Here is a 27,161-nt window from a genome sequence, read left to right on the forward strand (position 1 = left end):
CCTCCCGCCCCTCCCCCACCCCCGCCCCGCCCCCCCCCCCGCGTTCCCGGAGCAGCAGAGGGGGGGAGGGGCCGCCCCTCCCCCGGCCCTGTTCGAGCCCCTCCCCCTGCCCCTGCCCCTCCCCCCGGCGGGGTTTGGGGAGGGGGGGGGTGGGGGAGGGGCTGGGCAGGGATGAAGGTGAGGAGGGGGAGGGGAATTGGGGGGGGAAGGGGGGGCGGACCCCGAGTTTGGGGAGGGAAATGGGGGGAGGGGCCCCCAAATCCAGAGGAGGGTCCCAAAATGGGGGGAGGGGCCCCAAATCCAGGGGAGGGTCCCAAAATGGGGGGAGGGGCCCCAAATCCAGGGGAGGGTCCCAAAATGGGGCTGGGATTTGGGGGAGGGGTCCCAGAGCTCCTTTGGGGGGTCCCAAATTCCGGGGAGGGATCCCCAAATTCGTGGGGGAGGGGCTTTAGCCCGTTTTTGGGGGGGGGTCCATGCCCCGGATTTGGAGGGGGGGAGGGATTCGGGCGGAAGTTTTGGGCTGAGAACGGCGAATTTTGGGGCTCTCTCTGAGCGCCCCTCCCCCTTCTCTCCCCAGGGCCCCTCCCCCACGCGCTGGGTGGGGGTGGGGGAGGGGCGGGGCCGCTCCCGGGCTGCCCCTCCCCCCCCCGCGCCCCTCCCCCCCCCGCCGAGGGCCCGATCCTGATCAGCAACGTCATCGGAGGGGGAGGGGCCGAGCCCGGGCCCCGCCCCCCCGGCCCCGCCCCCCCGGCCCCGCCCCCCGCGCGGGCCCCGCCCCCCGCCCAGCCCAGCCCCCCCCTGCGCGAGGAGCACGTGACCTGCGTGCAGAGTGCGTGATGTCATCGGTGACGTCATCGGTGACGTCATCAGGGCGGGCGGGGGGTGTGACGTCATCGGGGAGGGGAAGTTCAGGGTCTTGGGTGGGGGGGTTTGGGGGTGGTGACGTCGTCGGGGAGAGGAATTTGGGGTGATGATGTCATTGGGGACTGGAGTTTTGGGGTGGTGACATCATCAGGGATTGGAGTTCCGGGTGTTTCGGAGTTGATGACGTCATCAGGGACTGGAATTTGGGGTGGTGACGTCACCAGGGGCTGGAGTTCTGGGTGTTTCGGGGGCGATGATGTCATCAGGGACTGGAATTTGGGGCGATGACATCATCAGGGAATGGGTTTCTGGGTGGTTTTGGGTGATGACATCATCAGGGATTGGAATTTCGGGTGATGATGTCATCAGGGAATGGAGTTCTGAGCAGTTCGGGGTGATGACGTCATCGTGCATTGGAGTTTGGGGTGATGATGTCATCAGAGGGTGGGGTTTAGGGTGATGATGTCACCAGGGAGCAGAGCTTTAGGGCTGTGATGTCATCAAGGAGCTGAATTTGGGGGGGATTGGGGCCTGTGACGTCATCAGGGCCCCGTTTTGGGTTGGTTCCGGGGCTTTTGGGGATCTCGGGGGGGTTGGGGCCGATTTGGGGGGGATTTGGGGGGGATTTGGGGGATTTTGGGCTTGGGGAATTTCGGGGTCCCCCTCACTGCCCCCTCCCGGTCTGGGCCCCCAATTTTGCGTCGGTCCGGACGGATTTTGGGGTCCAGAAGGGGATTCCGGGCGGATTTTGGGGATTTTGGGCGAATTTTTGGGATTCTGGGCAGATTTTGGGGTCCAGAGGGGGATTTCAGGCAGATTTTGGGGATTTTGGGCGGGTTTGAGCTGATTTTCGTGGCGGATTTTGGGGATTTCGCGTGGATTTTGGGGATTTCAGGCGGATTTTGAGGATTCCAGGCGCATTTTGGGGATTCCGGGCAGATTTTGGGGATTTTGGGCGGATTTTGGGGATTCCGGGCGGATTTTGGGGTCCAGAAGGGGATTTCGGGTGGATTTTGGGTGGATTTGGGCCAATTTTCGCGGGGGATTTTGGGGATTTTGGGCCGATTTTGGGCATTCCGGGCGGATTTTGGGGGTTCCGGGCGGATTTTGGGGATTCCGGGCGGATTTTGGGGATTTTGGGTGGGTTTGAGCCAATTTTCGCGGGGGATTTTGGGGATTCCGGGCGGATTTTGGGAATTCCGGGTGGGTTTTGGGCTCCGATGACGTCACCGGGGCGGATTTTGGGATCCCAGGCATCCTGGACGAGTTCCTGCAGGCCTACGGGAGCCTCATCCCCGTGAGCGCCGACGAGGTCGTGGAGAAGCTCGAGGACATTTTCCAGCAGGAATTCAGCACCCCCCAGAGGTGCGGGAATTTGGGAATGGGGAATTGGGAATTGGGAATTTGGGAATGGAGAATTGGGGAATTGGGAATTGGGGAATTTGGGGAATTGGGGAATTGGGGGATTTGGGGAATTGGGGGATTGGGGGATTGGGGAATTGGAGGATTTGGGGAATTGGGGAATTTGGGAATTGGGGGATTTGGGAATTTGGGGAATTGGGGGATTGGGGAATTGGGGGATTTGGGAATTGGGGGATTTGGGAATTCGGGGAATTTGGGGAATTGGGGAATTGGGGAATTTGGGGAATTGGGGGATTGGGGAATTGGGGAATTTGGGGAATTTGGGAATGGGGAATTGGGGGATTGGGGAATTGGGGAATTGGGAATTGGGGGATTTGGGAATTCGGGGAATTTGGGAATTCGGGGAATTGGGGAATTCGGGGAATTTGGGAATTTGGGAATTGGGGGATTTGGGGAATTGGGGAATTGGGGAAGTTGGAGAATTCGGGGAGTTTGGGAATTTGGGGAAGTTGGGGAATTCTGGGAGGTCCCAAAAGGCTCTGGGGGGGTCCTGGGGGAATTTTTTGGGGGGAGATTTGAGCGGGTTTGGGTTTGGTTTTTTTTTGGAGGGGGGATTTTTGGGGGAGTTTCAGAGCGTTTGGGGTTTTTTGGGGGGAATTTTGGGAATTTGGGGTCCGGGGGTTTTTTTTTGGGATCGTCCTGTGAGACTCTGCCCAAATTTGGGCTGGGTTTGGGGGGGCTGAGGGCCGAATTTTGGGTCAGTTTCGGCCGATTCCGAGGGTTTCAGGGGGGTTTTGGTCAAATTCCGTGGGAATCTCTCTGGGATTTTTGGGAATTCCGGGAATTCTGGGAAGGGGCGGTTTTGGGGCAGTTTTGGGGCGGTTTTGGGGCAGTTTTGGGGGATTTTTGGGGCGGTTTTGGGCCGATTTTAGGGCAGTTTTGGGGCAGTTTTGGGACAGTTTTGGGGGAGTTTCAGGGCAGTTTTGGGGACGTTTTTGGGGCAGTTTTGGGGCAGTTTTGGGATTTTGGGGCAGTTTTGGGGTGGCTTTGGTGACGTTTTTGGGGCAGTTTTGGGGGATTTTTGGGGCAGCTTTGGGGCAGTTTTTGGGGCAGTTTTTGGGGCAGTTTTGGGGCGGTTTTGGGGCCGTTCTGCAGCAGTTTTGGGGCAGTTTTTGGGGCTGTTTTGGGGGATTTTTGGGGCAGCTTTGGGGCAGTTTTTGGGGCAGTTTTTGGGGCAGTTTTGGGGGATTTTTGGGGCAGCTTTGAGGCAGTTTTTGGGGCAGTTTCGGGGCGGTTTTGGGGCAGTTCTGGGGACATTTTTGGGGCCGTTTTGCAGCAGTTTTGGGGCAGTTTTTGGGGCTGTTTTGGGGGATTTTTGGGGCAGTTTTGGGGCAGTTGTGGGGGATCTTTGGGGCAGTTTTGGGGCAGTTTTGAGGATGCTTTTGGGGCAGTTTTGGGGGATTTTCGGGGCGGTTTTGGGGCAGCTTTGGGGCCGTTTTTGGGGCAGTTTTGGGGGATTTTTGGGGACGTTTTTGGGGCAGTTTTGGGGGATTTTTGGGGACGTTTTTGGGGCAGTTTTGGGGCCGTTCTTGGGGCAGTTTGGGGGCCGTTTTTGGGGCAGTTTTGGAGGATTTTTGGGGCAGTTTTTAAGGGGACTATTTGGGGCAGTTTTGGGGGATTTTTGGGGGCTGTTCGGGGCGGTTTTGGGGCAGTTTTGGGGCAGTTTTTGGGGCAGTTTTTGGGGGATTTTCGGGGCGGTTTTGGGGCAGTTTTTGGGGCAGTTTTTGGGGGATTTTCGGGGCGGTTTTGGGGCAGTTTTTGGGGCAGTTTTTGGGGGATTTTCGGGGCGGTTTTGGGGCAGCTTTGGGGCCGTTTTTGGGGCAGTTTCGGGGCGGTTTTGGGGCAGCTTCTGGGCAGTTTCGGGGTAGTTTTGGGGCAGCTTTGGGGCCGTTTTTGGGGCAGTTTTGGGGCAGCTTTGGGGCTGTTTTTGGGGCAGTTTTGGGGCAGCTTTGGGGCAGCTTTGGGGCCGTTTTTGGGGCAGCTTTGGGGCTGTTTTTGGGGCAGTTTTTGGGGCAGCTTTGGGGCCGTTTTTGGGGCAGTTTCGGGGCAGTTTTGGGGCAGTTTTTGGGATGTTTTTGGGGCTCCCGGCAGGCGGGGCTCGGTGCAGCAGCTGCTGCAGTCCTACCAGCGGCTGCCCGGGAACGCGCTGCTCCGCGGCTTCCGCGTCAGCTACAAGCGCCACGTGCTCACCATGGACGACCTGCAGACGCTCTACGGCCCCAACTGGCTCAACGACCAGGTCGGCCGGGAATTCCGGGAATTCCGGGCGATTTCGGGAATTTCGGGGCAGTTTGGGAGCTCCTGGAGGGATTTGGGGGCTCCTGGGGGGTTTTTTTGTGGGGTTTCGGGGGGGGTTTTGGGGGAGGTTTTGGGTCAGTGAGCGGCTCTTCCCAGGGAATTCCGGGGGGATTTCGGGGGATTTCAGGGAATTCTGGGGGATTTCGGGTGGTTTTGGAGCATTTGGGGGGATTTGGGGGATTTCGGAGCATTCCAGGGGATTCCGGGGGATTTCAAGGGGTTTTGGAGCATTTTGGGGGGATTTTGGGAGCTCCTGGAGGGATTTGGGGGCTCCTGGGGTTTTTTACGGGTTCTTTGTGAGGTTTCGGGGAGTTCAAAGGGGATTTGGGGAGGTTTTGAGGAGATTTTGGGGCATTTTGGGAATCCCAGAGGGCTTGGGGGGGGGTCGTTGGGAGTTTTTGGGGTCCCCAGGTGGATTTTGGGGTCCCCCAGGTGTTTTTGGGGTGTCCCAGGAGGATTTTGGGGTCCCCAGGTGGATTTTTGGGGTCCCCCGGGTGTTTTTGGGGTCCCCCAGGTGGATTTTGGGGTGTCCCAGGAGGATTTTGGGGTCCCCAGGTGGATTTTTGGGGCCCCCCAGGTGTTTTTGGGGTCCCCAGGTGAATTTTGGGGTGTCCCAGGAGGGTTTTGGGGTCCCCCGGGTGTTTTGGGGTGTCCCAGGTGTTTTTTGGGATCCCCTGGGTGTTTTTGGGGTGTCCCAAGTAGATTTTGGGGTCTCGAGGTGGGTTTTTGGGTCTCCCAGGAGGACTTTGGGGTGTCCCAGGAGGATTTTGGGGTGTTTCAGGTGGATTTTGGGCTCCTCCGGGTGTTTTTGGGGTGTCCCAGGTGGATTTTGGGGTTCCCAGGAGCATTTTGGGGTCCCCAGGTGGATTTCTGGGATCCCCAGGATGTTTTTGGGCCGTCCCAGGTGGATTTCTGGGATCCCCAGGATGTTTTTGGGGTGTGCCAGGTGGATTTTGGGGTTGCAGGTGATGAACATGTACGGGGACCTGGTGATGGACGCCGTGCCCGACAAGGTGAGCGGGGGCGTGGCCCGGGTGAGTGGGCGTGGCCCGGTGAGTGGGCGTGGTCCCAGCCCGGCCCCTCCCCCCAGGTGCATTTCTTCAACTCCTTTTTCTACGACAAACTGCGCACGCGCGGCTACGAGGGCGTCCAGCGCTGGACCAAGAACGTGAGGGCCGGGGCCACCAGGGGGTGGGGCCACCAGGGGACAGGGCCAAAGGGGGCGTGGCCGCAAAGGGGGCGTGGCCCGGTGTGGGTGTGGCCTGATGGGTGGGCGTGGCTCCCAAAAGTGGGCGTGGCTCCCCAATTTGTCCCCGATTTTTGGTGTTTTGGAGCCGATTTTGGGTCAATTTGGACCTGAATGCTTTTTTGGGGTGGGCGTGGCCTCTTGGGGGCGTGTTCTTAGCGAGTGGGCGTGGCCCCAAAAGTGGGCGTGGCCTCCTTCTCTATTACCCCTACTTTTTGCTCTTTTTGCCCAACCTTCCCTCATTTCCCCCCGCTTTTTTAATGCTGACTGGGCGTGGCCTCTCGGGGGGGGGCGTGTCCTCCTCAAGTGAGCGTGGCTTCCCCTCACTCCCTCCTCCATTTCTGCCCCGTTTTTTCCTCATTTCTCCCCAATTTCCCCTCAATTTCCATCGGGATTTTTTTTGGGGGGGGGAGGGGGTGGGGGGGTGGGTGGTGTGTGGGCGTGGCTCTGGGTGGGCGTGGCTCTGGGTGGGCGTGTCCCCTCCCAGCTGGGCGTGTCCCCGCCCGGCCCAGGTGGACATTTTCGGCAAGGAGCTGCTGCTGATCCCCATCCACCTGGAGGTGCACTGGTCGCTCGTGGCCGTGGACGTCGCCCGCCGCACCATCACCTACTTCGACTCGCAGCGCACGCTCAACCGCCGCTGCCCCAAGGTGGGCGGGGCCTCCCAAAAGCGGGCGTGGCCTCCCAAAAGTGGGCGTGGCCAAGGGGTTTAAAATGAGGAAAGGGCGGGGTTCGGTTGGATCTAAAATCGCCGAAATTCGGGGCTAAAAAAGTCCTTTCGTTGTGGGAGGGAAGGGGTTAAATGGGAGGGGGCGTGGCCTCCTGCAATTGGGCGTGGTCACGGGCTGGGTAAATGGAAGGGGGCGTGGCCGAACGCAGAGCACCCAAATCTGCTTTTCTTGCCCCAAAATGGGTGGGAGGGGCTTCAATGGGGTGTGGCCGGGTGGGCGTGGCTTGGCCGGGTGGGCGTGGCTTTAGCCAGGTGGGCGTGGCTTGGCCGGGTGGGCGTGGCCAATTCGCTGTTGTGGTGGGCGGGGCTTGAGGGTTTTGGGGGTGGGGCTGGAGGGGAGGAGCCCCGGGTGGGTGTGGCCGTTTTTGGCCACGCCCCCCGCTGACCACGCCCCCTCTGGCCCCGCCCCCAGCACATCTGCCGCTACCTCCAGGCCGAGGCCGACAAGAAGGAGCGGCCGGACTTCCGCGAGGGCTGGCGGGGAGCCTTCAAGATGGTGAGGGGGGAGCCCTAAAAGCGCCCGGAATCGCCCCAAAAATCCACCCGGGGATCCCCCAAAATGCTCCCAGTGCTCCTTAAAACTTGCCCTGAATAATCCCGGAATTTCACGCCGAAAACGTCCTGAAAGCGTCTGAAAAATGCCCCAGAAGTGCCGCAAAATGCCCCAAAAATCCATCCTGGGATCTCCTAAAATATCCACAGAGAAATGCTCGAAAAACACCCCCAATAATGCCCCAAAAATCCGCCCGGGGATCCCCCAAAATCCTCCTAGTGCTCCTTAAAACTTGTCCTTAAAAAACCCCTAAACCTTCACCCCAAAAGTGTCCTGAAATCGTCTTAAAAATGCCCCAGAAATGCCCCAGAAATGCCCCAAAAATCCATCCCGGGATTTCCTAAAATATCCGCAGAGAAATGCTCAAAAAACACTCCCAAAAATGCCCTAAAATCCTCCCTGGGACCCCCAAAATCTTCATCTTGGGAGCCCCAAAAAGTGCCCTAAAAATACCCCAAAAACCCACCCCCGGGCCCGCCAAAAATTCCTCTTGTGGACCTTAAAAATGCCCCCAAAATCTCCACAGCAAAACCCCCAAAATCACCCCAAAACCCCCCAAAAATCCACCCTTGGAACCCCCAAAATACCCACCGAGAAACCCCCCAAAAAGCCGCGCTCAAACCCCTAAAAATCACCCCAAAAACTCCCAAAATCACCCCAAGAATCACCCCAAAACCCCCCTAGCCCCCTAAAAACCTCAAAAATCACCCCAAAATTCCCCCCAAAACCCCCCGGACCCCCAAAAACCCCAAGAATCACCCCAAACCCCCAAAGTTTCCCCCCAAACCCCCAAAGCGCCCCCCAGCCCCCCCGGGGATCCCCCAAAATGCCCAAATTTGGGGTTTTTCCCCCAGAACGTCGCCCGGCAGAACAACGACAGCGACTGCGGCGCCTTCGTGCTGCAGGTGGGGGGGGGGGGGCGGATTTTGGGGGAAATTCTGGGCTTTTGGGGGGTCCTGGGGGGTTTGGGAGGGATTTTGGGGGTTTGGGGTTTTTTTGGGGGGGATTTTGAGGATCCTGGGGCGGTTTTTGGGTGAATTTTGGGGGTCTTGGGGTGAATTTTGGGGGTTTTGGGGCAAATTTGGGGCTTTTGGGAGGTCCGGGGGGGGTTTGGGGGGAATTTTGGGGTTTTTTGGGGGACTTTGGGGGTTTGGGGGGAATTTTGGGGGAAATTTTGAGGGTTTGGGGTGATTTTTGGGGTTTTTGGGGGACTGGGGGGGTTTGGGGGGAAACTTTGGGGGTTTGGGGGGGATTTTGAGGATCCTGGGGCGGTTTTGAGGTGAATTTTGGGGGTTTATGGCGGTTTTGGGGTGAATTTCGGGGATTTTGGGGTGAATTTTGGGGGTCCTTGAGGGGGTTTTGGGGTGAATTTTGGGGGTTTTGGGGCAGTTTTGGGGCAAATTTGGGGCTTTTGGGGGGTCCTGAGGGGTCCTGGGGGGTTTGGGGGGAATTTTGGGGGGAATTTTGGGGGTTTGGGGTTTTTTGGGGGGGCATTTTGAGGATCCTGGGGCGGTTTTGGGGTGAATTTTGGGGGTTTTGGGGGGGATTTTGGGGGAGTTCCTGGATGTTCTGAGAATGTAATTTTTGGGGTTTTTTTGGGGTTTTTTGGGGAGGGTTTTGGGGGAATTTTTTTGGATTTTGGGGGATTTTTTGGGGGTTTCTGGGGGATTTTGGGGGGATTTTTTTGGGATTTTGGGGGGGATTTTTGGGGGGTATTTTTGGGGGGAGCTCTGTGATTTTTGGGGTTTTTTGGGGGGGATTTTGGGGATTCATTGGGGGCAGTTTTGGGCGATTTCTCAGGGAGAATTTTGAGATGATTTGGGGGTGATTTTTGGGGTGTCCTGGGAGGGAATTTGGGAACATTTTTGGGGATTTTTGGGGCATCCCAGGAGGGAATTTGGGAGGATTTTTTGGGATTTTTGGGGCATCCCAGGAGGAAATCTGGGAGGATTTTTTGGGAATTTTTGGGGCGTCCCGGGAGGGAATTCGGGATCATTTTTTGCGACTTTTTTGCTTTTTTTCCCACTCTTTCTCCCCGTTTTTTTTCCCCCCCCCCCCCCCCCCCCCCAAAACTCCGGGCTGGGCCTTTTTTTTTTTTGCCTTTCCCCCATCCCAAATCCGGGATTTTTTGGGAAATTCTCCCTCAGTACTGCAAGTTCCTGGCGCTGGGGCGCCCGTTCAGCTTCACGCAGCAGGACATGCCCCACCTGCGCCGCCTGATGTACAAGGAGCTCTGCCACTGCCAGCTCGCCCTGTGACCCCCCCGCGGCTCCGGCACCTCAAAAACCCCCAAAACCCCCAAAACTGCCCGAAAAAAGCCGAAAACCCCGCGAAAATCCGCCCCGGAACGGCCAAAATCCGCCCGGGAACAGCGAAGGAAAACGGAATTTTGGGGCGGAGTTTGGATTTTTTGGGGTTTTTCGGGGCGTCCCTGGAAGACCTCGAAGTTTTGGGGAGTTGCCGGATCCCAAAATCCCCCCCCAAAAAAAAATAACGAACCCTGCCCCCAAAAATTCCCGACAAATCCTAAAAACCCCGCGAAGGTCCCCAGAAATTCACACCAAAAATGGGGAAAATGGGCGGGGTTTGGGCGATTTTGGGGTTTCTGGACCGCCCCTGGAAGACCCCAAAATTTTGGGACCCCCTTAGAATCCCAGAAAGCCCAAAAAACCCTGGGAGTTTCCAAGAATTCCATGAAAATCCCCAAAAATTCACCCCAAGTTGACCAAAAATGGATTTTCTGAAGGAAAAGGGGCGGGGTTCGGGGGATTTTGGGGGGGTGGGGGAGGGGCGAGGGGGGGGGTCCCCTCAAATTTTAGGACCCCCCCCCAAATCCTTGAAAATTCCCAAAATTCCTCAAAAATCCTCGCAATGCCCCCCCAAAATCCCCCAAAATTTCCCAAATTTTCCCTAAAATTCCTGTCCGAGGGGGTGGGGGAGGGGCGAGGGGAGGATTTTGGGGTCCCGGCGGGGATTTTTTTGGGGGGGGGGGGGTCCCCAAATTTCCCCTCCCCCGCCGGCCGGGGCCGTTTTTAACCTGAGGGAGGGAAACGACAAAAAAGGGGAATAAAAACCGAAAACGGTGAAAAAGTGGGAATTCGGGGTTTTTTTGGAGGGGGCGGGCGGGGGAGGGGCGGGGGGACTTTTTTTGGGTGGGGGGGTCCCGGGGCCATTTGGGGACATTTTGGGGGGGGGGTTGGGGCGGTTTTGGGGGGTCCAGGGGCAGTTTTTGGGGGGTTTGGGGCCGTTTTGGGGGGGGGGGGTGGGGACATTCTGGGGGGGTTTGGGGCAGTTTTGGGGGGGTTTGGGGCCATTTTTGGGGGTCCAGGGGTCATTTTGGAGGGGTTTGGGGCCGTTTTGGGGGGGGTTGGGGCCATTTGGGGCCATTTTGGGGGGATTTTGGGCAGTTCTGGGGGGGTTTGGGGCCGTTTTGGGGGGTCCAGGGGCCATTTGGGGACATTTTGGCGGGGTTCAGCCCACCCTGGGGGGAAGGGGAGGGGGATCGCATCCTCCTTCGCCTCCCCCACCCCGCTCAATTCCGGGGCGCGGCCCCTTTAAGAGCCCCTCCCCTGCCTTCCTTGGGGGTCCCGCCGTGTCCCCCTCCCCTCCCCCACCTCCACCCCCCTCCCCCCGAATTTTGGGGTCCCGCAGGGTGGGGGAGGGGGCGGCCCAACCTCCCCCCCTCCCCTCCACCCACGTGGTTCGCTCCGGCCCCGCCCCTTCCGCCATTGTGTGAATGGGAGCGCGGAGGGGGCGTGGCTTGGAGGCTCCAACCAATCAGCGCCGAGCGGGGGCGTTCCTTCGGGGCTCCGACCAATCAGCGCCCAGCGGGGGCGCGGTTTAGGCGGGCGCAACCAATCGGCGCGCGGGGGGGGCGCGGCCCGGCCGCTTCTTAAGGCGGCAGCGGGCGGGGGGGGGGGCCTTGAAGGGACCGCGGAGATGTCGGCGAGTCACGACAGTCGGTGCGATAGCGGCGGGGGGAGGGGCGGCCGGACAGCGCCCGGCTGCGGGAGGGGGGCGCCTAAACCCAGGGGGGTGGGGGGGGGGTCGCGATCTCCCGCTGCAGCCGCGGCTTTCTGTGGGAAACCGCGCGGCTTTTCCCTTTCCTCTCCCGAATTCCGCTGCCCCCCCGCTTTCCCCGCCATTCCCGGCGCGGCTTTTCGCGGGTTTTTTCCCATTTTTTGCTTTTTTTCGCGGTTTTTTCCACCCCTCTTCCCTCCCTTCCCCCCCCCCCGCCCACGTGGTCGGCGCCGCGCGCGCGCCTCCATTGTCCGGCGGCGCGGTGACGTCACGCGCGGCGTGAGCGCGGATTGGCTGGTTCGGGAACCGGAAGTGGGGCGGGCCTTGCCCTGAGGCGATTTCCGGTGGCGCCGCGTGGTTGGGGGGGGGGAGGGGAAGGCGCCGCTCCGGTCACGTGGGGGGGGGGGTCAAAGGTCGCGATAATGTCGCGATATGGCGGCGATGACGTCACTGTGTCCCCCCCCCCCCGACAGAGCCCGCGAGAGCGGCCCCGAAGGGATGGAGCCCGACGGGGTCATCGAGGTCAGAAACTGGGAGGGACTGGGAGGGGTTAGAGCCGTACTGGGATGGACTGGGAGGGGTTTGGGAGGGACTGGGAGGGTTTGGGGGGGCTGGGAGGGGTTAGAGCCGTACTGGGATGAACTGGGGTGAAGTGGGTGGGGTTAGAGCCATACTGGGATGGAATGGGAGGGGTTAGAGCTGCACTGGGGTGAACTGGGAGGGGTTAGAGCCGTACTGGGATGGACTGGGAGGGCTTTGGGGGGGACTGGGAGGGGTTGGAGCTGCAGTGGGATGAACTGGGAGGGGTAAAAGTCAGACTGGGATGCACTGGGAGGGGTTAGAACCGTACTGGGATGGACTGGGAGGGACTGGGAGGGGTTTGAGGGGGACTGGGATGGACTGGGAGGGGTTAGAGCTGCACTGGGGTGAACTGGGAGGGGTTGCAGCCATACTGGGGTGAACTGGAAGGGGTTAGAGCTGCACTGGGGTGAACTGGGAGGGGTTGCAGCCATACTGGGGTGAACTGGGAGGGGTTAGAGCCGAACTGGAATGGACTGGGAGGGGTTACAGCCGTACTGGGAGGGATTGGGAGGGGTTACAGCCATACTGGGAGGGACTGGGAGGGGTTACAGCCATACTGGGATGAACTGGTCCGGCTCCCTTTCGTTACTGGGATCCCCTTTGTCCTGTGGGGCTCGGGGCGGCCGGTCCCGGTTCGTGCCGGTGCGTACTGGTGTTTACTGGTGTGTAGTGGTGCTCACTGGTGCGTACTGGCGCAGAGTAACTGGCACGAGGTGGTGGACAGCTTTGACGAGATGAACCTGTCGGAGGCGCTGCTGCGCGGGATCTACGCCTACGGCTTCGAGAAGCCCTCGGCCATCCAGCAGAGAGCCATCCTGCCCTGCATCAAAGGTCAGACCAGTACGGACCAGTACGGACCAGTATAGACTGGTACAGTCCCGTATAGAGCACTGTCGGCCTGCACAAATCACCATAAACCTGTACAGACCAGTATAGACCAGTACAGCCCATGGCTTCGAGCAGCCCTCGGCCATCCAGCAGAGAGCCATCCTGCCCTGCATCAAGGGTCAGACCAGTACGGACCAGTATGAACCGGTATGGACTGGTATGGGCCTGTGTAACTCGCCATAGACCTGTACAGACCAGTATAGACCAGTACAGCCCATGGCTTCGATCAGCCCTCGGCCATCCAGCAGAGCCATCCTGCTCTGCATCAAAGGTCAGACCAGTACGGACCAGTATGGACCGGTATGGACCAGTATGGGCACGTGTAACTCACCCTAAACCTGTACAGACCAGTACAGACCACTACAGACCACTACAGGGCACGATGGTCCTCCCAGTGCTCCCAGTTCAGCCCAGTGCTCCCAGAGCCGTCGCTCGTTCTGGCACAGCGGGGCCTGGAGCTCGTCCCAGCTGAGCTCGGATGTGCCCAGGTGTGCCCAGGTGTGTCCAGGTGTGCCCAGGTGTGTCCCTGGCACTGCCCAGGGTGAGCTCAGGTGTGCCCAGGTGTGTCCAGGTGTGCCCAGGTGTGCCCAGGTGTGTCCCTGGCACTGCCCAGCTGAGCTCGGATGTGCCCGGATGTGCCCAGGTGTGCCCAGGTGTGTCCCTGGCACAGCTCAGCTGAGCTCAGGTGTGCCCAGGTGTGTCCCTGGCACTGCCCAGCTGAGCTCAGGTGTGCCCAGGTGTGCCCAGGTGTGCCCAGGTGTGTCCCTGGCACTGCCCAGGGTGAGCTCAGGTGTGCCCAGGTGTGTCCCTGGCACTGCCCAGCTGAGCTCAGGTGTGCCCAGGTGTGCCCAGGTGTGTCCCTGGCACTGCCCAGGGTGAGCTCAGCTGAGCCCAGCTGAGCTCAGATGTGCCCAGGTGTGTCCCTGGCACTGCCCAGCTGAGCTCAGGTGTGCCCAGGTGTGCCCAGGTGTGTCCAGGTGTGCCCAGGTGTGTCCCTGGCACAGCTCAGCTGAGCTCAGGTGTGACGCTGGCACTGCCCAGCTGAGCTCAGGTGTGCCCAGGTGTGTCCCTGGCACTGCCCAGGGTGAGCTCAGCTGAGCTCAGGTGTGCCCAGGTGTGCCCAGGTGTGTCCCTGGCACAGCTCAGCTGAGCTCAGGTGTGCCCAGGTGTGCCCAGGTGTGTCCCTGGCACAGCTCAGCTGAGCTCAGGTGTGACGCTGGCACTGCCCAGGTGAGCACAGGTGTGCCCAGCTGGGCTCAGGTGTGGGGGGTCTGGGGCGGTTCAGCCCCAGTGCTCCCAGTTCCTCCCAGTGCTCCCAGTTCCTCCCAGTGCTCACCTGTCCAGAGCTGTGGGCACGGACACACCTGTGTCCACCTGTGCCCCTCTGTACCCACCTGTGCCCACCTGTGTCCACCTGTGCCCCCTGTACCCACCTGTGCCCACCTGTACTCACCTGTCCCCCCTCTCTCCCGCAGGCTATGACGTCATTGCTCAGGCTCACCTGTACTCAGCTGTCCCCCCTCTCTCCCCGCAGGCTATGACGTCATCGCGCAGGCTCACCTGTACTCACCTGTCCCCCCTCTCTCCCCGCAGGCTATGACGTCATCGCGCAGGCTCACCTGTACTCACCTGTCCCCTCTCTCTCCCCGCAGGCTATGACGTCATCGCGCAGGCTCACCTGTACTCACCTGTCCCCCCTCTCTCCCCGCAGGCTATGACGTCATCGCGCAGGCTCACCTGTACTCACCTGTCCCCCCTCTCTCCCCGCAGGCTATGACGTCATCGCGCAGGCTCACCTGTACTCACCTGTCCCCTCTCTCTCCCCGCAGGCTATGACGTCATCGCTCAGGCTCACCTGTACTCACCTGTCCCCCCTCTCTCCCGCAGGCTATGACGTCATCGCGCAGGCTCACCTGTACTCACCTGTCCCCCCTCTCTCCCCGCAGGCTATGACGTCATCGCGCAGGCTCACCTGTACTCACCTGTCCCCCCTCTCTCCCGCAGGCTATGACGTCATCGCGCAGGCTCACCTGTACTCACCTGTCCCCCCTCTCTCCCCGCAGGCTATGACGTCATCGCGCAGGCGCAGTCGGGCACAGGTAAAACCGCCACCTTCGCCATCTCCATCCTGCAGCAGGTGGAGCTGGAGCTCAAGGCCACGCAGGCGCTCGTGCTGGCGCCCACCCGCGAGCTGGCCCAGCAGGTACCAGTATGAACCAGTATGAACCAGTACGGAGCGGTACGGAGTGGTACGGACCAGTACAGACCAGTTCAAACCGGGTCAAAGTTCCCCAAACTGGTGCTGGTGTCTGTGGGGCGCCCCCTAGTGGCTGCCCCCGCACCTGTGCGGGCACCAGCACGAACCAGTATGGACCAGTATAAACCAGTATGGACCAGTACGACTGAGTTGGGATGGGGTAGAGACCGGTACAAACCAGTTTAAAGTGGTATAAATTACTCGAAACCAGTCCAAACTGGTATGAACCAGTATGAACCGGTAAAAGCCAGTATGAAGCGGTATAACCAGTATAAACCAGGATGGAGCACTACGAACGAGTTTGGATGGGTTTAAACCAGTACAGACCAGTATAAACCAGTACAAATTCGTGTATTTTGTTGTAAATGGATCCAAACTGGTATGGACCAGTAAGAACGAGTGTGGACCAGCATAAACTGGTATAAATAAGTTCAAATCAGTATAAACCAGTATAGACCAGTATGGACTGGTACAAATTATTACAAGCAATTAGAAACCAGTATGGATTGGTATAAACCACTATAAACTGGTATAAACTAGTGCAAACCAGTCCAAACCAGTATAAACCACTCCTGACCAATGCAAATCAGTCTAGATCAGTCCAAACCAGTATAACCTAGTCCTGAGCAGTATAAACCAGTATAACCCAGTCCAAACCAATATAACCCAGTCCTGAGCAGTATAAACCGCTATAACCCAGTCCAAACCAGTTCAGACTGGTCCATAACCGTCCGACCTGGTCCAAACCAGTATAACCCAGTCCAAACCATTTCAAACCAGTCCAAACCAGTACAACCCAGTCCAGCCCGGTCCGTACCAGTCCAAACCAGTCCGAACCAGTTCCCCGCCGCCTGGGCAGGGCGTGGCCCGCTGGCCCCGGTCCCGAATCCGGCGGGGGCAGAGCAAAGCGGCTCCCAGTTCATCCCAGTCCGGACCAGTGGCCGAACTGGTTCATGCCTGGGCCACACCCCCGGCACCGATGACGTCACCGATGACGTCATCGCCGCCAGGGCGGGAAACGCGGCTGGAAAATGGGGAAATTTGGGGTTTTTGGGGGGTTTTGGGTTGGGGTCGAGCCCGGGGTGGGGGAGGGGAGAGCCCGGGGGGGATTTGGGGGAATTTTGGGGGAGTTTTTGGGGAACTTTTTTGGGGAATTTTTGGGGATTTTGGAGGAATTCTTGGAGATTTGGGGATTTTGGGGGATTTTTTGGGGAACTTTTTTTGATTTTTGGGGAAATTTTTGGGGATTCGGGAGGAGTTTTTGGGGATTTGGGGGTTTTGGAAGAATTTTTGGGGATTTTGGGGAAATTTTTTTTATTTTTGGGAATTTTGGGGGAATTTTTGGGGATTTGGGGGAATTCTTGGGGATTTTTTGGGGAATTTTTTTTTTATTTTTGGGGATTTCTGAGGTTTTTGGGGAATTTTTGGGGATTTTGGGGGAAGTTTTGGGCGTTTTAGGGATTTGAGGGAATTTTTGGGGATTTGGGGATTTCGGGGGAATTCTTGGGGATTTTTTGGGACCTTCAGGGGGAAATTTCTGGGGGAGTTCCATCGAATTCCGGGGGATTTTGGGGCTTTGAGGGGAATTTCGGGCGTTTGGGGGGTTTTTTAGGAGGAATTTGGGGCGAATTCCGAGAGTTTGGGGGAAATTTGTGGGGTTTTATTTACAGGGGTTTTTTAAGGGATTTTTGGGGATTTTGGACGAGATCAAAAATGGGGGGTTGGGGTTTTTCGGGAAAGAAACTTTTGGGGGTTTTTTTTCTGTGAAATTTCAGGGTTTTGGGGGAAATTTTGGATTTTTTTTTCCGTAGAAATTTTTTGGGCGTTTTTTAGGGGATTTTGGGGGTTTTGTGGAGTTGGGTTTTTTTTTTTTTTTTTTTTTGTAACTTTGAGGTTTTTGGGGTTTTTGGGGGAGGTTTTGGGGCTTCCAGAGGGGTTTTAGGGGTGGTTTTGCCGTTGATGATGTCACCGATGACGTCACAGCTGCAGGAGGTTCGGGGGGGGCCTCATTCGGGTGCCAAAATTGGGGATTTTATGGGATTTTAGGGGTTTTAGCAGGAATTTGAGGGGTTTAGGGGGTTTTGGGGCTTTTGGGGGGCTCTTTCCACCCCTGACCTCACTGATGATCTCACTGATGACATCAGCAATGACGTCACAGACCCAGAAGCTCCCCACAGGGGAATCCCAGGGCAGATTTGGGGCTGAAAAGTGGGATTTTTATAAACGGGGATTTTCACCATTGACAGTGGGATTTTGGGCCGGGGATTTTGGGATTCGGGGTTTTCCGGGCAGCTCTTTCTGCTGATGACATCACCGATGACATCACAGACCCAGAAAGTCCCCACAGGGGGGGTTCTGGAGCCGATTTGAGGCTGAAAAACGGGATTTTTATAAAGGGAATTTTTACCGTCCCCGGGGGGATTTTGGGGCGGGAATTTTGGGATTCGGGGTTTTCCAGGTGGCTCTTTCTGCTGATGACATCACCGATGACATCACAGACCCAGAAAGTCCCCACAGGGGGGGTTCTGGAACCGATTTGAGGCTGAAAAACGGGATTTTTATAAAGGCGATTTTTACCGTCCCCGGGGGGATTTTGGGGCGGGGATTTTGGGATTCGGGGTTTTCCGGGCTGCTCTTCCTGCTGATGACATCACCGATGACGTCACAGATCCAGAAGGTGGTGATGGCGCTCGGGGACTACATGGGGGCCTCGTGCCACGCCTGCATCGGCGGCACCAACGTCCGCGCCGAGGTGCAGAAGCTGCAGCTCGAGGCCCCGCACGTCGTCGTGGGCACCCCGGGCCGCGTGTTCGACATGCTCAACCGCCGGTATCTGTGTGAGTGACCCAAAAACCCCGAAATTCACCCCAAAATCGGCATCGGCCGCCCCAAAAACCCCCAGGAATGGGATAAAACGGCCCCAAAACGGGTGAAATGTGCTTTAAAATGGGACAAAATGCCTCGAAATCGGGTCTGGGATGGCTGAACTGCAGATTCTTCTGTGAGTGACCCCGAAAACCCTGAAATTCACCCCAAAAACGGCATCGGCCACCCCGAAAACCCCCAAAGAACGGGAGAAAACGGCCCCAAAATGGGCAAAATCCGCTTTAAAATGGGTTAGAACAGCTCGAAATCTGGTCTGGGATGGCTGAACCGCCGGTATCTGTGTGAGTGACCCAAAAACCCCGAAATTCACCCCAAAAACGGCACCAGCCGCCCCGAAAACCCGCAAAGAATGGGAGAAAACGGCCCCAAAACGGGCAAAATCCGCTTTAAAATGGGATAAAACGGTTCAAAATCGGGTCTGGGATGGCTCAACCGCCGGTATCTGTGTGAGTGACCCAAAAACCCCGAAACTCACCCCAAAAACGGCACCAGCGACCTCAAAACCCCCCAAATTTACCAAATTCCACCCTAAAATACCCAATTTTGGTGTTTTTCACTCACAAAAATCCCAGATTTTGGAGGTTTTCGGGATGAGCTGACCCGGGGGGGGTCCCTAATTTGGGGTGAGAGTCCCAATTTTAGGGTTTTTAGTTCAAAAATCCCAAATTTTTGGGTTTTTTTTTTATTTTTTGGGGGGATTTCCCATTTTTTGGGGTCTGGCATTTTGGGAGGAGTCGGGAATTTGGGAATTTTGGGGTCCCCCCGTGATGAGCTGCGTGTCACCTGACCCCGGGGGGGGTCCCGGCCCCGCGTCCTGCCCGGCCCCGACCCCAAAACCCCCGGGGGCTGATCAGCGCCAGGGCTGAGGGGGCCCCCCAAATCACCCCAAAATCACCCAAAATCCAGCCTGGGAACCCCTAAAAACCCCAAAATCACCCCAAAATCCAGCCTGGGGACCCCCAAAAAACAAAAAATCACCCCAAAATCACCCCAAAATCCAGCCTGGGAACCCAAAAAAAACAATCACCCCAAATCCAGCCTGGGAACCCCAAATAACAAAAAATCACCCCAAATCCAGCCTGGGAACTCCCAAAAAACAAAAAATCACCCCAAATCACTCCAAAATCCAGCCTGGGAACCCCAAAAAACCCCAAAATCACCCCAAATCCTCCCAAAATCACCCCAAGTTCAGCTTGGGAACCCCAAAAAAAACCCTAAAATCACCCCAAATCCAGCCTGGGAACCCCCAAAAAACCCAAATTTGCCCCAGAATTCCCCCAAATCCAGCCTGGGAACCCCAGAATCCAAATGGGAACCCCAAAAAAACCCAAATTTGTCCCAAAATCCCCTCAAATCCAACCTGGGAACCGAAAGAACCACAAACTCACCCCAAAATCCGCCCTGGGAACCCCAAAATCCTCCCAACCCACCCCAAAATCCAAATGGGAACCCCAAAAAACCCAAAATCGCCCCAAAAATCCAAATGGGAACCCCCAAAAAACCCTAAAAACCGCCCCAAAATCCACCCCAGGAATCCCAAAACCTCCCCGAAATTTCCCTGAGAACCCAAAACTTCATCCTGGGAAGACCCAAAATCCCCTAGAATTCCCCCAAAACTCTCTCCAAAGATTCCCTTAAAATCCCCATTTCCCCTTCCTGGGAATCCCCAAACTCCCCCTAAAAAAAAAAACAACCCCAAAACAACCAAAAAAAACCCCAAATCCTCTCAACCCCACCCCCAACCACCCTCGGGATCCCCCGAGACCGCGGGAATTGCCCAAAATCCCGTTTTTTAGCCCCAAAATTCATCAAGATGTTCGTGCTGGACGAGGCGGACGAGATGCTGAGCCGCGGCTTCAAGGACCAAATCTACGACATCTTCCAGAAGCTGAGCGGGAACACGCAGGTGGGGGGGCCCCAAATCACCCCAAAATTCCCCCCCCAAAAAAATCCCAAAAAAAAAAACCCCAAAAAGACCCAAAAATCGAGGAATTCGCACCAAAAAAAAAAAAAAAACCAAAAAACCCCGGAGGGGCGGCGTGCGCACAGCGCCCCCTGGCGGCCGCGGTGGGTACCGGGCGGTTTGGGGAATTTTGGGAGGGTTTTGGGAATTTTGGGGGGTTTGGGGTTCCTGGAATATCCCATGGGAATTTTGGGGGGTTTTAATGGAATTTTGGGGGTTTTTAATTGAATTTTGGGGTTTTTGGTGGGGGGAATTTTGGGGTTTTTAATGGATTTTTGGGTTTTTTGGGGGGGATTTTAAGCAGGGGGGATTTGGGGGAGTTGAGGAGTTTTTGGGGGATTTTGGGGGGTTTTTTTAGGAATTTTGGGGGGTTTGGGGTTCCTGGAATATCCCATCGGAATTTTGGGGTTTTTTAATTGAATTTTGGGGGTTTTGGTGGGGGGAATTTTGGGGTTTTTAATGGAATTTTGGGGTTTTTTGGGGGATTTTAAGCAGGGGGGATTTGGGGGAGTTGAGGAGTTTTTGGGGGATTTTGGGAGGATTTTGGGAATTTTGGGGGGTTTTTTTGGGAATTTTTGGGGATTTTGGGAGGGCTTGGGGCTCCTAAAGTGGGGTTTGGGGTTTCTGGAATATCCCTGCGGAATTTGGGGGGGTTTTGGGGGGATTTTTGGGGGGATTTTGGGGAATTCAGGGGTTTCTGGCGAGGTTTTTTTGGGAATTTTTGGGGAGGTTTTGGGGTTCCTCGGGGGAATTTGGGGTCTCTGGAAGTTCCCGGGGGGGCCCTAAAGAGGATTTGGGGTGAAATTCCGGGATTTTGGGAGGGATTTGGGGTCTCCTGGGTCAATTTTTGGGCTCCTTTTTGGTTTTGGGGAGAGGTTTGGGGTCCCTGGGGGATTTTTGGGGGTCCCTGGGAGGTTTTGGGATTTTCTGGGGGGAATTTTGGGCTCCTGAGTCCGATTTTGGGGTCCCAATCCCATTTTTGGGCTCCCTAATTAATTTTAGGAAGCCTTTGGTCGCTTTTAGGGGATCCCTGGTTGTATTTTGGGGTGGTTTGGGGGATTTTTGGGGTCCTGACCCCGTTTTTGGGGGTTTTGGACCCATTTTGGGCATCCTTGGCCAAAATTGGGGTTTCCTGTGAGGTTTTTGGGGGTCCCGACCCCTTTTTAGGAGTCCTGACCTCGTTTTTAGGGGGTCCCTTGGCAGTTTTAGGGGTTTGGGGGTTGATTCTGGGTTTTTTGGGGTCCCTTTCCCATTTCTTGAGGTCCTGAGCCGATTTTTTTTTTTGGGTTTTGCCCATTTTTTGGGGTTCTGACCCCATTTTTGGGGTGTCCGGCCCTGCAGGTGGTGCTGGGGTGGATTTTAGGGGTTCCCACCTCAGATTTTGGGGTTTCCTGGTCGATTTTAGGGTTTCCAGGGTGGGATTTGGGGCTTTTTTGGGGTCCCAAAGCTGTTTTTTGGGGCTTTTTTGGGGTTCCAAACCCATTTTTTGAGGTCCTGCTCCCATTTTAGGAGATTCCTGTGGAATTTTGGAGCTCCTCGATGCCTTTTTTGGGTTCCTGGGGGTGGTTTTGGGGTTTTTCTGGCCAGCTGAGCCCGTTTTGGGCGATCCTGACTCCATTTTTGGGGTCCCTTCCCCATTTTTGGGGTCCCTTCCCCATTTTCGGGGTCCCCTCCCCATTTTTTGGGCTCCAAACCCCGTTTTAGGCCATTCCTGTGCCCTTTAGGGGCTCCTTGAGGGTTTTTTGGGGTGATTCCTGGCGGCTTTTCCCTCTTCCCGAGGGTGCTCCCAGGGGTTTTTTGGGGTCCCAAAGCCGTTTTTGGGGGGTGTCCGGCCCTGCAGGTGGTGCTGGGGTGGATTTTAGGGGTTCCCACCTCAGATTTTGGGGTTTCCTGGTCGATTTTAGGGTTTCCAGGGTGGGATTTGGGGCTTTTTTGGGGTCCCAAAGCCGTTTTTTGGGGTCCCTGCCCCGTTCCTCGGCGCGCTGACCCCGCTCCGGGGGGTGTCCGGCCCCGCAGGTGGTGCTGCTGTCGGCCACGATGCCGCTGGACGTGCTGGAGGTCACCAAGAAGTTCATGAGGGACCCGATCCGGATCCTGGTCAAGAAGGAGGAGCTGACCCTGGAGGGCATCCGGCAGTTCTACATCAACGTCGAGAGGGAGGTGGGATTTGGGGTCTGGGGGGGGGTCTGGGGTCGTCAGCGGGGATTTGGGGGGGATTTGGGGTGGATTTAGGGGATTTTAGAGCGGATTTGGGGTGGTTTGGGGTGGTTTTGGTTGGATTTGAAATGGTCTGGGGTGGATTTAGGGGATTTTGGGGCAGATTTGGGGGATTTGGGGTGGATTTAGGGGATTTTAGGGCGGATTTGGGGTGGTTTTGGTTGGATTTGAGGTGTCTGGGGTGAATTTAGGGGATTTTAGGGCAGATTTGGGGGATTTTAGGGGAGATTTGGGGTGGTTTGGGGTGGTTTTGGTTGGATTTGAGGTGGTTTAGGGTGGATTTAGGGGATTTTAGGGCAGATTTGGGGGGATGTGGGGTGGATTTAGGGGATTTTAGGGCAGATTTGGGGGATTTGGGGTGGTTTTGGTTGGATTTGAGGTGGTTTGGGGTGGATTTGGGGTGGATTTAGGGGATTTTAGGGCAAATTTAGGGTGGTTGGGGGTGGATTTGAGGTGTTTGGGGTGGATTTCGGGGATTTTGGGGCAGATTTGGGGGATTTGGGCGGCTCAGGAGATGGGGATTGGCTGAAGTCGCGTCTGGGGTCGGGTTTGGAGGCTTTTGGGGCCACGTTTGGGGTGTTTCCGGTCACTTTGGGGTCATTCTGGGGTACTTCAGTCCAGTTTTGGGGTGTTTTGGGGCAGTTTCGGGTCAGAGCCCTCCCCCAGGCCCCTCCCCCACCCCCGCATGGTCTCAGGATTTGTGGGGTGGCCCCGTGGCCCCCCCGCAGTGACCCCATGCCAGAGTGACCCCCCCGGACCATGGGCTGCCCCTCCCCCCGTGGGGACGGCCCCTGAGCGGGGGGGACAGGGCCGGCGGGGGAGGGGCGGTTGGGGTCAGGTGTGGTCAGTTTGGGTCAGCTCTGGTCAGTTTGGGGTCAGCTCTGGTCAGTTTGGGTCAGTTCCGGTCAGTTTTGGGTCAGTTGTGGTCAATTCCGGTCAGTTTGGGTCAGCTCCGGTCAGTTTGGGTCAGTTCCGGTCAGTTTGGGGTCACTTCCGGTCAGTTTGGGTCAGCTCTGGTCACTGTTGGTCAGTTGGTCACTCGGGGCTGGGTCAGTTGTGGGTCATTCTCAGGCCACGGCTGGGTCACTTCTTGCCTATGGATTGGTCAGTTCAGGATTGCTGCTGGTCAGTGGTCACTCAGTGGTCACTCAGGGTCACTCACTGGTCAGCGGTCACTCAGTGGTCACTCAGTGGTCACTCAGTGGTCACTCAGGGTCACTGGTCAGTGGTCACTCAGTGGTCACTCAGCGGTCACTCACTGGTCACTCAGGGTCACTCACTGGTCAATGGTCACTCAGTGGTCACTCAGGGTCACTCAGTGGTCACTCAGGGTCACTCACTGGTCAGCGGTCACTCAGTGGTCACTCAGGGGTCACTCAGTGGTCACTCAGGGTCACTCTCCGGCCAGGAGTGGAAGCTGGACACGCTGTGTGACCTTGGGGTCACTCCTGGCTCTGTTTTGGGTCCGTTTTTGCCCCTTTGTTGCTCGGCTGTGGCTCTGTACCGGTCAGTCACTGGTCACTCAGTGGTCACTCAGTGGCCAGCGGTCACTCGGCGGTCACTCAGGGTCACTCTCCGGCCAGGAGTGGAAGCTGGACACGCTGTGTGACCTGTACGAGACGCTGACCATCACGCAGGCCGTCATCTTCATCAACACGCGCCGCAAGGTGGACTGGCTGACGGAGAAGATGCACGCGCGCGACTTCACCGTCTCCGCCATGGTGGGGGAGGGGCGGCCCCGCGTTTGGGGCCAAATCGGGGAAAATGAGGGACCCCCGGGGTGGGGGAGGGGCGTCAAGTTTGGGGGGAATCCCTGGGGTTTTGGGGTTTTTTTTCAGGTGTTTTTGGGAATTTGGGGGCGGGAATTTTGAGAAGGTGGGGGAGGGGCCGGGGGTGGGGGAGGGGCTGGAATTTGGTGGGGAATCCCTGGGATTTTGGGGGTTTAGGGGTTTTTTTTTCAGGAGTTTTGGGGCAGGAATTTTGAGGGGGTGGGGGAGGGGCTCAGGGCCTCAAATTTGGGGGGAAATCCCTGGGATTTGGGTGGGGTTTTTGTAAAGAAATTGGGGCGGGATTTTCTCGGGGTGGGGGAGGGGCCACACCCCAAATTTGGGAGGGCTGTGGGGTGCACGGTTTGGGGGGAAACGGGAATTTTTCCGGGGTGGGGGAGGGGCCGAGCCCGAAATTTCAGGAGGATTATGGAAAAACAGGGGAAAAATGGGAATTTGGAGAGGGGAAAAATGGGGGTTTGGGGGGTGGGGGAGGGGCCTGAGAGTGGGGGAGGGGGGAGGTGGGGGAGGAAGAAATCCCAAAATTTGGGGCGTCCTGGGGCTGAAATTTGGGGAAAAAACGCGGGGTTTGGAGGGGTGGGGGGGGGGCCTGCGCTGAGGCCGCCCCTCCCCCACCCCAGCACGGGGACATGGACCAGAAGGAGCGTGACGTCATCATGCGGGAATTCCGCTCCGGATCCAGCCGGGTCCTGATCACCACCGACCTCCTGGTCAGCGCCCGCCCCTCCCCCACCCGGCCCTGCCCCTCCCCCATCACCCCCCCCCGAGAAAATCCCGCCCCAATTCCCTAAAAAAACCCACCCAAATTCCCGGGATTTCCCTGCAAATTTGAGGCCCTGGGCCCCTCCCCCACCCCAGCAAAATTCCTGCCCCGAATTCCCCGAAAACGCCTGAAAAAAACACCAAAATTCCCGGGATTTCCCCCCAAATTTGAGGCCCTGAGCCCCTCCCCCACCTCATCAAAATTCCTGCCCCAAAATTCCTGAAAAAAGCCCCCAAACCCCCAAAATTCCAGGGATTCCCCACCCAAACCCGGCCCCTCCCCCACCCCCGGCCCCTCCCCCATCGCTCACCCCTCCCCCTCCCCTCCCAGTTCCTCTTCCCCCCAAATTCCCCCCCAAAATTTGTGATTTTTCCCTTCCCCCACCCCTTAAAATCCCTTTTTTTCCCCCTCTTTAAACCCAAATTTAACCCCAAAACCTTTCACATTCGGGGCTTTCCTCCCGCCCCTCCCCCACTTCATTAAAATCCCGTTTTTTCCCCATTTATTGCCCAAACCCGGGGGTTTTTTTGCCCCTCCCCCCAGGCCCGCGGCATCGATGTCCAGCAGGTGTCGCTGGTCATCAACTACGACCTCCCGACCAACCGCGAGAACTACATCCACCGGTGCGTGGGGGAGGGGCGGCGGGAGGGGCAGCGGGAGGGGGGGAGGGGCACTGGGAGGGGGGGAGGGGCAAGAAACCCCCCCCGCGTTTTGGGGAGAAAATGGGGTTTTAATGGAGTGGGGGAGGGGCTTTTTTTTTTTTAATTAAAAACCCGGAATTTTCTTCTTCTCTTTTTCCTTTTCCTCTTCTCTTTTTTCTTTCCTTTTCTTTTCCTTTTCTTTTTTTTCCTTTTTTTGCTTTCTCTTTTTTCTTTTGTTTCTTCTTTTCTTTTCTTTTTTTTTTCTTTTCTTCTTTTTCCTTTTTTTTTCTTTTTCTCTTTTTTCTTTTCCTGTTTTTTTTCTTTTTTCTCTTTTGTCTTTTTTTTTCTTTACTCTTTTTTCTGTTTCTTCTTTCTTTTCTTGTTTCTTTTCCTTTCTTTTCCTTGTTCTTTTTTTTTTCATTTCTTTTCCCTTTTCCCTTTCCCTTCCCCTTCCCCCTTTCCCCTTTCCCCTTCCCCCTTTCCCTCCCCCTTCCCCCTTTCCCTTCCCCCTTTCCCTTTCCCCTTTCCTTTTCCCTTTCCCCTTTTCCCCTTCCCCTTCCCTTTTCCCTTTTCCCCTTTCCCCTTTCCCTTCCCTTTCCCCTTTCCCCTTTCCCTTCCCCTTCCCCCTTTCCCTTCCCCTTCCCCTTCCCCTTTCCCTTTCCCCTTTCCCCTTTCCCTTTCCCCTTTTCCCCTTCCCCTTCCCTTTTCCCCTTCCCCCTTCCCCCTTCCCCCTTTCCCTTTCCCCCTTTTCCCCTTCCCCCTTCCCCCTTCCCCCTTTCCCTTTCCCCCTTTTCCCCTTTTTCCCTTTCCCTTTCCCTTTCCCCTTTCCTTTTCCCTCTCCCCTTCCCTTTCCCCTTTCCCCTTTCCCTTCCCCTTTCCCTTCCCCCTTTTCCTTCCCCTTCCCCCTTTCCCTTTCCCCCTTTCCCCCTTTTCCCCTTTTTCCCTTTCCCTTTCCCCTTTTCCCCTTTCCTCTCGCTGGCCCAGCATCGGCCGCGGTGGCCGCTTTGGCCGCAAGGGCGTGGCCATCAACATGGTCACCGAGGAGGACAAGCGGACGCTGCGGGACATCGAGACCTTCTACAACACGGCCATCGAGGAGATGCCGCTCAACGTGGCCGACCTCATCTGAGGGGGAGGGGCCCGCCCCAGCGCCCCTCCCCCCTTTCCCCTTTCTTTCCCATTTTTTCCCCATTTTTTCCCATTTTTTTAGGGGTTTTTTCACTTTTTAAAAATTTTTTTCCCATTTTTTCCCCATTATTTTGCATTTTTATCCCTTTGTCTCCCTTTCCCTTTTTTTCTCATTTTTTTCCTTTCTTTTCCTGTTTTTTTTTCCATTTTCTCCCCATTATTTTGCATTTTCATCCCTTTTCTTCCCTTTCCCTTTTTTCTCATTTTTCTCCTCTTTTTCCTGTTTTTTTCCATTTTTTTCCCTTTTATTTTCCATTTTTATCCCTTTTCTTCCCTTTTCCTTTCTTTTTAACTTTCTCCCTTTTTTCCGTTTTTTTTTCAGTTTTTTCCATGTTTTTCCCTTTTATTTTGCATTTTTATCCTTTTTCCCCTTTTATTTTCATTTTTTTCCCATTTTTTCCCCAGTTTTTAAAGTTTTATCCCCTTTTTTCCTTTTTTTTGTTTTTTAAATTTTTTTTTCACTTTTCTTCTCCTTTTTTCCCTTTTTTTCATTTTTATCCCTTTTTTCTGTTGTTTTTTTCCCTTTTTTCCCCTTTTTTTTCTATTTTTTTCCCTTTTATAATTTTTTCATTTTTCCCCTTTTTTCCTTCTTTTTTTCCCCTTTTTTTTTTACATTTTCCCCTTTCATCATTTTCCCCTTTTCCCCCGATTTTTGGGCTTTTTTTTAGGTCATTTTTTGGGTTTTTTAAGAGGTTTTGGGCGTGGTTTCGGCCCCGCCCCTCCCCCCTCTCTCAACCCCTCTCCCCATCCCCTTTTTTCCCCATTTCCCCCGTTTTTTCCCATTTCCCTCACTTTTTTAGGGTCACTTTTGGGCGTTTTTAACGAATTTTAGGGGTGGTTTTACCTCTGCCCCTCC

At 56.3% G+C, this 27,161-nt stretch overlaps 2 protein-coding genes across 3 annotated transcripts; both read left to right on the forward strand.

Moving 5' to 3' along the window:
* Positions 1–357: 357 nt before the first annotated feature.
* SENP3 (SUMO specific peptidase 3) lies at positions 358–9,631 on the forward strand. Its single transcript, XM_032097693.1, has 10 exons — positions 358–362; positions 753–829; positions 2,118–2,229; positions 4,378–4,525; positions 5,550–5,597; positions 5,675–5,752; positions 6,343–6,480; positions 6,973–7,056; positions 7,968–8,018; positions 9,261–9,631. Exons 1-10 carry the CDS (start codon positions 358–360, stop codon positions 9,369–9,371), a joined length of 852 nt encoding a protein of 283 aa, XP_031953584.1. The 3' UTR covers positions 9,372–9,631.
* A 1,384-nt stretch (positions 9,632–11,015) lies between these two features.
* On the forward strand, positions 11,016–26,307 carry EIF4A1 (eukaryotic translation initiation factor 4A1). Of its 2 annotated transcripts, XM_032097687.1 has the most exons (11): positions 11,016–11,075; positions 11,607–11,655; positions 12,414–12,546; positions 14,667–14,806; positions 17,529–17,697; positions 19,543–19,652; positions 21,726–21,869; positions 23,510–23,647; positions 24,334–24,423; positions 25,020–25,099; positions 26,102–26,307. In XM_032097687.1, the coding sequence occupies exons 1-11, from the start codon at positions 11,053–11,055 to the stop codon at positions 26,244–26,246; spliced, it is 1,221 nt and encodes a 406-aa protein (XP_031953578.1). In that variant the 5' UTR covers positions 11,016–11,052; the 3' UTR covers positions 26,247–26,307. The 2 variants fall into 2 exon arrangements, with proteins under 2 accessions (XP_031953578.1, XP_031953579.1); XM_032097688.1 differs by lacking the exons at positions 11,016–11,075; positions 11,607–11,655; positions 12,414–12,546 and adding an exon at positions 12,668–12,721 and having other exon boundaries at positions 26,102–26,306.
* Positions 26,308–27,161: the final 854 nt, after the last annotated feature.

The sequence above is a fragment of the Corvus moneduloides genome, unplaced genomic scaffold (assembly GCF_009650955.1).
Source record: "Corvus moneduloides isolate bCorMon1 unplaced genomic scaffold, bCorMon1.pri scaffold_104_arrow_ctg1, whole genome shotgun sequence".
NCBI lineage: Eukaryota > Metazoa > Chordata > Aves > Passeriformes > Corvidae > Corvus > Corvus moneduloides.

Excerpts from the sequence above, each read along its gene's own strand:
- SENP3 (XM_032097693.1), top strand. Across the intron at positions 2,230-4,377 it reads GAATTCAGCACCCCCCAGAG|GCGGGGCTCGGTGCAGCAGC; the intron begins GTGCGGGAATTT and ends GGCTCCCGGCAG. Across the intron at positions 4,526-5,549 it reads CCAACTGGCTCAACGACCAG|GTGATGAACATGTACGGGGA; the intron begins GTCGGCCGGGAA and ends TTGGGGTTGCAG.
- EIF4A1 (XM_032097687.1), top strand. The coding sequence starts at position 11,053 with ATGTCGGCGAGTCACGACAGTCG. Across the intron at positions 11,656-12,413 it reads AGCCCGACGGGGTCATCGAG|AGTAACTGGCACGAGGTGGT; the intron begins GTCAGAAACTGG and ends GTACTGGCGCAG. Across the intron at positions 19,653-21,725 it reads AGCTGAGCGGGAACACGCAG|GTGGTGCTGCTGTCGGCCAC; the intron begins GTGGGGGGGCCC and ends CCGGCCCCGCAG.